This window comes from Cucurbita pepo, chromosome LG15 (assembly GCF_002806865.2).
Source record: "Cucurbita pepo subsp. pepo cultivar mu-cu-16 chromosome LG15, ASM280686v2, whole genome shotgun sequence".
Taxonomy (NCBI): Eukaryota; Viridiplantae; Streptophyta; class Magnoliopsida; order Cucurbitales; family Cucurbitaceae; genus Cucurbita; species Cucurbita pepo.
In genome coordinates this window covers 4,102,889-4,111,773 of record NC_036652.1, presented here as the reverse complement: position 1 = coordinate 4,111,773, position 8,885 = coordinate 4,102,889, and the positions used below count along the sequence as shown (strand labels likewise).

General features: G+C 33.3%; 2 protein-coding genes across 2 annotated transcripts; one reads left to right on the top strand and one right to left on the bottom strand.

Moving 5' to 3' along the window:
* Positions 1-1,465: 1,465 nt before the first annotated feature.
* On the bottom strand, positions 1,466-3,574 carry LOC111811536. The gene is made up of 4 exons (XM_023698429.1): positions 3,457-3,574; positions 3,061-3,136; positions 1,891-1,970; positions 1,466-1,684 (listed from the first exon to the last, which is right to left on the bottom strand). Exons 1-4 carry the CDS (start codon positions 3,549-3,551, stop codon positions 1,588-1,590), a joined length of 348 nt encoding a protein of 115 aa, XP_023554197.1. The 5' UTR covers positions 3,552-3,574; the 3' UTR covers positions 1,466-1,587.
* A 14-nt stretch (positions 3,575-3,588) lies between these two features.
* LOC111811514 (interaptin) lies at positions 3,589-8,715 on the top strand. The gene is made up of 10 exons (XM_023698405.1): positions 3,589-3,720; positions 3,817-4,061; positions 4,289-4,489; positions 4,584-4,706; positions 4,830-4,867; positions 4,975-5,074; positions 5,282-7,321; positions 7,436-7,474; positions 8,136-8,221; positions 8,342-8,715. Exons 2-10 carry the CDS (start codon positions 3,993-3,995, stop codon positions 8,589-8,591), a joined length of 2,946 nt encoding a protein of 981 aa, XP_023554173.1. The 5' UTR covers positions 3,589-3,720; positions 3,817-3,992; the 3' UTR covers positions 8,592-8,715.
* Positions 8,716-8,885: the final 170 nt, after the last annotated feature.

The following is an 8,885-nucleotide window of genomic DNA, read 5'->3' as shown; positions in this document are numbered from 1 at the left end:
AAAAAAAAAAAAAAAAAAAAAATGGTTAAATTTGATTATATGAGATAGAGGTTAAGAGATGGACTTAAAATTTTAATAATTTGATTTAATAATAAAAAATATATTAATTATCTAAAATTAAATAAGAAAATATTTTATTTATAGAAATTCTCCTAACATCTAAGACTAAACACAATTATTTGATTACTGAATTTCTATTTTTAGATATTATTTTTATATTCTTTTAGGGATTATAAATAATATTTTCAACCAAAGCATTCAAGATGAATAAAGTAAAAGATCCTCATACTTTTGATAAAAACATTATCTCATCCTCAAAAGTAAAGTAAGAATGAAAGAGCCAATGAAACATTACAAATCACGATGATAAAACAATATACGTGGGACAAAATGTGAAGATGGCGAAAAGGGATAGAAAAGAAAATCTTAAACACAACAATAATATCTATATCCAAATAAGAAACATCCAACATGCATGAAGGAATCATTATCTACACTAATAGTCTCCCTATAGGACTGGACTGGTCACACTACACAGACAGAGAAATAAAAAAAAAAAGAAATAAAAAAAAAAAAACTAAAAACTGAGAATATTAAAAATTTTAAATTATAAATTTACTCACTAACACTTGCATATCAATACAAAAGTAAAATAATTTTAAATTAAAATATCACTCGTTCCATCTTAATTAGTCCTCTAATTTTATCAATACATGAAAATAATCATAATTTACCAACTCAAAACATTAATAAATACTAACAATAAAAATTAATTTTAAGATGGGTTGAAAGTAAAGAAACGAGTAAGGTCGTTAGAGAAACAATCTCTATCTACTTAAACTAATAATAATTCTATATGCATTTTAGAATGAAACTAATAATAATAATACTTAAAGAAGGGTCTAAATGAAGGCAATAAATGAAAACACACCATGCTCCTTCGATATCTTAGAAGTAGGACGGTAACTAGACCTCCTATTCAGTTTCGATATCTAATAGTAGGACTATAACTAAATCTCCTACTCACTTTCAGTATCTAATAGTAGGACTGTAACTAAATCTCATACTCAGTTTCGGTATCTAATCAGTGAATATTTGCTAAAACCACCACACTTAAATGGTAGTAAATAATCATTTACAAAATCAAATAAATTATAAAGAAAATGGATATATCAATAAATGAATATAAGATATGATACCTATGTAAACTGTAGTTTACAAAAGGCTAAATATCATATTAAATATTTGCATATAATAAATGGTCAAATATGGTACTTAAGATAAATTGTAATGGAAGACTAAATATCTTCAATCACTTAAGATAAATCGTAATGGAAGACTAAATATTTTCAATTACTTAAGATAAATCATAAATCGTAATGGAAGACTAAATATTTTCAATTACTTAAGATAAATCGTAATGGAAGATTAAATATCTTAAATCATATAATATACTTCTGCATAATAAAAGGTCAAATATAAAATATATTAAACCATAATTTAGGACTAAATATCTTCGACAGAGTTAATATACTCTCACAACATCAAAACCACATAGAGGTTAATATACTCTGGCAACATCAAAACCTAGAGCCACATACAGATTCCACTCACTTTCTCATGCATATCTAGCTTTTGAGCACTCACTTTATTATCCTTCAGCAAAGGTCTGATGCAAGCAAAACTAAAAGCGAGGATAAAAGTAACTTTCCATTTAGAATTTCACTCTTGAAATTTATAATAAATCTTTAATAAGACACAGATAATGCTCAATTAATTGAATTATACTTTTAATACTTCATAAGGAATTGATAAGACATCTAGCATCAATTGAGATTAGAAATTTAAATATAAAAAATGAAATAAAAAGCAGAAAGTTTGAGCACTTACGTCGTCCATAATTGCTTGGAGTGGGGTCTTTTTAATGGCAGAATGAAGAACGGAACCTCCACGAGCAAACCAGCTGGAATCTATAATCAATATCCAACACACCACATCGATTAATGGATATATATATGTATATATATATGTGTAGTGGAAATGGCACATGACCCCACGTGTTTCGTCTCATTTACACACACACATTTTCCTTAACAAACCAATAATGCGACCTACCAATTCTTTCTTTTCTTATACAGCTTATGTGGCTTTGGCAAACTAACTATGCACAACGTTATCCTACAAACACTCTCAATGCCACAAAATTTGGTCATTTTATAGATTCAAATGGCTCTATTTTTTCTGACCATTTTATTTACCCTATCAAAACTAGCCTTTTCTAGAATGATATTGATTATTAACACATGATGGGTTTTCTTCATTAATTACACATAATGGTAATCTACAATATGTCATGTGATATTAATTGCACATGATAATTTTCCAAAAATTCAAACAAAAAGTAAAGTAAGGTGCCCACCAATTTAGCTGGATTCGTCTATCACATATACCGGTGATCAACATTTAGTTAATTTCTAACTCAAAATTAAGCTTCACTTATAAAATACTAACCTTGAGGAATTAAAACTTTTATAACTTTAATATCAATCTACCACAAAAAAAATCAAAGAAATTAATAAAATAAAATATGACTAGTCTGAAGGAAGTGATTGAACGTAAGCATAGCATCAATAACACAAAATAATTTTAAAAAATGATAATGTACTAATGTTAATAATAGTGGGGAATCACATCAAAATCACCTTAAACAAATAAATAAACGAAGAAGTAGAATAAAAGGCAACTAAATTGTAGACTCAAAATACAAAAGGGGAAAAAGTGAATGTTAACCTAAAAGAATCAAAAACAGAAAAAAAGAAGGAAAAAAAAAAACTTGTAGGTCACTCTGAATCCAGCTAATTAGAGAGAAAAGGACAGAAAGGCTATTAATTAGTAGGGCAAATAAAATTTCGAAATAGGCTGAACGAACCAAGTTCTAAATGAGATGAAATTAAGAACTCAAATTTAAATAGAACTTAATTTAATTAGTCAAAACATTGATACTATAGATCTAAACCAGTAATCAATATGTTGAATAGTATGCCATCTGAGTCGCCGTACCTTGGAGATATAAATATGGTTGTTACCACACTTCAACAGTGCAGGACCACTGTGCTCTGGAAAAGAGAACTCTAAACTGCCATTGAAATTATTATATAAAATTGATATGAAACAATCTGAAGTCAACAAGGCACCAAACTGCAACTTAATGAATGAAAATTGTTGAAGAAATGAGTGTTAACCAGAATATAAATAAGGACAAATTACAAAAATACCCTTCAACTTAGCTTTTAACTTCCAGAATTCAAACACCATGTTCCAAGTCTCAAGAAAATTCTTTTAAAAAGTTTTGAAATATTTATAAAATATGGAAGATAATATTACCAACTTTAGACCAATGATAAAGTTTAAGAGTACACAATAAATAAATAAACAGTTGAATGTGAGAAATTTTACCAAGCTTGGAATAACGTGGAAGGCCAAAAGCTCGTGACCCGCATTGTTCCCAACGTTGAAATAAAGTTTTCATTTGGTTGATGGAGAGGTATCATTAAAGTAGAGGGTCACATTTGTCATTTAGAAAATAGCGGCAGCATTGCACCGCTGCCTTTTGCAGCCAAAAGTAAATCATAATGCATTTCTGCGTTGTTCCTCTTCCAATACTGCACAGCTGCTTGTCTGATTGCCATGGGAGAGAAACTTCTCAGTTGTTCTTCCCACGTAACTAGTTCTTTACTTGTTTCGCCTCATCTTTTCCATCTCCATCTCCACAAAACTTAATTTTTATAGGCCCCCATCTTTTATTGCTGCTTTCAGGATTTTCCAATATTGCAGCGACCAGGGAGGAGAGAATTTATTCCGGTTCAAACCAGAACAATTCATCAGACCGACTTCAAGTTCTAAACAACATTTTATATTCGATAAGAGCCTGGTGGGTTTTCTGGTCAGGAACTAGAGGTTCATTCTTGGAGATCTGAAACAGAATTTGAAAAATGTTCAAATCATGGAGCAAGAAGCAGAAGATCAAAGCTGTATTCAAATTGCAATTCCAGGCAACAGAGGTAATGATTTTGAAAGCCGGAGTAGTTAACTACATTTTTCTCTGCTCAACATGAAATGTCGGTAATTTTTACTGGTTTTCTAAAAATATTAATGTTAATTAGTTATAAATTTTCAGTAATTTTAACGAGATAATACGCTGATGGCTAGAGAATATTTGAAGTTTGAACTTTTCAACTCAATTTTGTAAGGGACAGGATCTTACCCAGTACTATTGGCTTTCTTTCAGGTGCCGAAGTTGAAGAAACCGGCTTTGATGATATCTTTGGTGCCAGATGATGTAGGAAAGGCAACAGTGAAGCTTGAGAAAGCTGCTATTCAAGATGGAACTTGTGTGTGGGACAATCCTGTTTATGAAACAGTCAAGCTTGTTAGGGAGATAAAAACAGGAAAAATCAATGAGAAAATTTACCATTTTGTGGTTTCAACGGTAAGGCATAGCAACACAGACTTCCAAATACTCTCCTGTTCGTAATTAGCCATCTGGTGGAGCAAGTTGTAAAATTTTGTGTGTGTATGTGCAGGGATCATCAAAATCTGGCTTTGTGGGCGAAGCTTCAATTGATTTTGCAGATTTTGAAGCAGAAACTGAACCCATGACAGTTTCCCTTCCTCTCAAGTTCGCAAACTCTGGCGCCATACTACACGTTGGTTCTCTATTTCTCATCCACTTGAGCTGTACCTAGAAATTTGAAGTCTAGTAAAACTGCCATGACATTATTTCTTATATATGTGGATGTTCCTGATATTCATGGAAATTGGCTAAACAGGTGACTATTCATAAAATGGAGGGAGATAATGATAAAAGGTAATAACAAGAACCTGAGATTTACTTTAATTTACAATGTGACCCTTTCTTTTTTTGCTTGTTTTCCATCTGCCTCACCTTATGAAGTTTTAGTTTCCAATTAACAGAGATTATGAAGAGAACGGCGCTGCACCATGTCAACATGAGAACCTCTTTAATAGCCAGCTTAGCTTTTCAAGTACAGAAGGAAACCATTATCCCACAGAAGTAAGGTCTCATTCCAATTTTCCAATTCATTTTGAATTTAGGAACAACACCTGCGAAACATATTTTAATGCAGAATAGTTTCCTTGAAGTTAAAACCAATTTGATTGAAGAAAGATTTCCCTTTCATTTTCAATAAAAAAAACTTCGTAATCACTAAGGATAGGTTGACCCATTCGCTTGATCCAAATTATATTGGTGGGATTGCAGAATGGCGACTTAAGTACATTACGTGAGGATGCAGAACAAAATGGCAACTCTAAAGTATCCCCTGGCTGTAATTCTGCTAAATTTGCATCGTACTGGGATGGTAGTAACGATGAAAGAAATACTCAACAGGATTCCAGATCAAAGAAGAATGCTATCCAAAGTCCTACCCTTTTGTCATCCCTTAGACAGAACTCCATGACTAAGGCAACGGTCGACACCACTAGGGTGAAAAACCAAGCGCATAAGCGATCAAATACGGAATGGTCACTGGGTTCAGTTTCAGATGGAAGTTTTGGTGACTCAGGAAATAGTATTGAAGAACACACTTCAAGAGAAAAGATGCACCAGCTTCCAAATAGTTCGATTGAAAGGGTAAGAAATGAGAATGTTATGCTCATGAGAAAGCTAGAAGTAACAGAAATGGAGTTGCAGTCTCTTCGTAAACAGGTCACGAAGGAGACCATACAAGGGCAGAATCTATCACGACAAATCATTTGCCTTACTGAGGAAAGGGATGCACTCAAAACAGAGTGCAAACAACTCAAGTTCTTGAAGAAATGTAATGATGAAACAGAGGACTCCAAAACTTTGAAGTCTGAGATAAAGGAAGCAGGGATTCAGCTGGCCGCAACACGGGAAGAGCTTAAGCAGGAAAAGGAATTACGAATTGATCAACAGCTTCAACTGCAGAAAACACAAGACTCCAACTCTGATTTAGTTCTTGCAGTGAGAGATCTCGAAGAAATGATTGAGCTAAAGAATCGGGTAATCGCTGATCTTTCAAGAACTTTAGAATCCTCGGAGAGTGATGGAAAAGTTGCTTGCGATTGTAAAAGGAATAATGATGAGAACCCAAAAGTGCCAAAAGAATTGATTCAAGGGTATGACAATGTCAAGGAAGTGGACATGTTGAAACAGGAGATCAAAGATTTGAATGGAGAAATAGAAATGCACTTGAAGAACATAGAAGAGCTAGAGATGCATTTAGAACAACTCATGTCAGACAATGAAATCCTCAAGCAAGAAAACGAAGACATCTCTGCAGAGTTCGAGAGAAACAAGGCAGAATATCTCAGAAAACAGAATGAATACTCGGGTTCTTTGGCTGTTATAAAAGAACTGGAATCTGAAATAGAAAGGCTAGAAGAAAAACTCCGAATACAAACTGAGGAGTTTTCAGAATCTTTGATCTCAATCAATGAGCTTGAAGGTCAGATCAAGCGCATGGAGAGAGAATTGGAAAAGCAGACTCGTGAGTATCATGACGAATTCAATGCCATCAAACATGCCAATGTTCAGTTGGAAAAAATGGCTATAGAAGCAAAAGAAGCATTGAGTAAGACAAGATGGAAAAATGCCATAAAAGCCGTCATTCTTCAGGAGAGAAGTAAAAGGTTCTCAATGGAAATGGCTTCCAAGTTAAATGATAATGAAAAGAGAATCATTAAATCTGTCAAAGAAATAAATGAATTGCGTCTGCAGAAAGTAGTATTGAAAGAAATGCTCCAGAAATCTAATGAAGATTCAGAAAAGAGCGAAGAAAAACTGCATGACCTTTCCTTCCAGCTAGAGTTAAAAACAAATGAAATGCATCACATGTCAATGGAGCTAGATAATAAGTCCAGACAACTTGAAGATGCGAAAGAGCATGAAGACTATCAGGAGGAGGAAATCCAAATGCTGAAATCAAATATAGAAACGCTAAATGCAGAAAAGCATATTGCAAAGCAGGCAGAGAGCGAACAACCTGAATGTTTAATTTCTGAAATGGAAGCATCGGAAGAAAGAAGGAAAGAAAGGGAAATTTTAGAAAAAGAGATCGCTTTTTCGAAGAGAGAAGCAGAAAAGGTACAGGAAGAGCTGATTAGAATGAAAGCTTCCAAACACGAGCAAGATAGATTAATCGACAATCTACTAGCTGAAATGGAAAGCCTTAGAGCACAAATTAATGAGCTAAGGAAGGAATCACGGACAGAAAATTCTGAGAAAGAAAACCTAAGAAAACAGGTACTCGAACTAAAGAGTGATCTACAAAATAAGGTGAGAACTTCTTGCATGTCAAACATCAATTTGGAAGTTCAAGAAATTTCAGCTTTGAATCTAACCTCAGCATCAATTCATAATGTATCTCAAACGCTTCCTCATACCATGCAGGAGCTTTCAGCTTCAGAAGAGGTGATGCAATCGCTTCAGGTAGTTCTCGAGCCCTTTAACTAAATATCCAGATACAAAATATTACACAAAATTCCGAAAAATTGATGTTTTCCAAGTCCTCCCCACCATTTATATAGTTAGAAAGTACTAAATTTTTATGATTAAACATATATTCAAAAATGAAATAGAAGAAAGAAAGATAATATCTACTGTCAATGTATGACAGCAAGCAATGCAGCTGCAAGGAACTAGTATTGTAGTAAATACAAAGTTATCTTTGTTCTAGAGAAGAATCATCTCGACAGTCACTTAGAGAACAAGATTATGTTCAGAATTAATCTAAATGGTCAAAGCTCTGCTGCAAGTACAAAACTACATTAACTTAGCTACCTAACGTATTTTTTTTCTACTGAGAAGCATTATACGTAATTATACACATGCAGAATACCTCATCAGGGTGACTCCTGTCTCCATCTACATAAATTCCAGATCATCATGATTGGAGCATGTGAAAAGACTGTCAAGCACTTAATGTTTATCATAGTTCTCTGTGAAAAATGAGATATCAAAAATAAAAAATGAAATGAATTTGCCTCATACTAGGCTAATATTGCCCTTGTTAGACCTTGTTTTTTGTTTCATTGATATAACTTCATCCATGTTCTAGACTGCTAACACATCAGATGTCTTTGAAATGTAGGACATCAACCGTTCTGGTATCACCAAAACAAGTAATAAAGAAGAGAGACCGAACCAGAACAGTGTTCATGGAGAACTTTGTGGAAGGTATAAGCAGTCAATCAGTTCAACATTCAGAAGCATGTTCATTTCCATAACTTACTTGTATTTTATGGGTCTTATAATGGCTCTTTACTTAAATATACAAATGTTAATTCTGATTTGCAGGAAAGTGGACTCAAACTCATCAAATAAGGAACTGAAATTGTCAACTTCTGGTAAAAGTAACGATGACTGTTGTATTGACCTCCTTACTGAAATGTCCTCTCTAAAGGAGAAGAACCAAACTATGGAAAGAGAGCTTAAAGAAATGGAAGAGAGATATTCAGAGATAAGTCTCAAATTTGCAGAAGTAGAAGGCGAAAGACAACAACTTGTAATGACTGTGCGAAACCTTAAAAATAGTAAAAGAAATTAGTATTTTTACCTGGTTCTTCACCAAGTCATTGAGAATATTCAGCAGGAAAATATCGAGTGCTTAAACAGAAAACTTGGTGTAACCAATTTATTGAAAATTACAAAATTATAGATATTTGCTGTCAGAAGATTATTCCCTCATTTTTTTTTTGTTTTTTTTCTATTGGGAGACAAGCCCATTTTTCTTAACCCTCAAGCTTCAGCACCAAACTACCAATCGGGGGCCTTATATTCCAGATTTTTTTTTCCCATAGAGTTAGCTTCCAATAAGGTTGCATTGTGCTGGGTTCAGAAA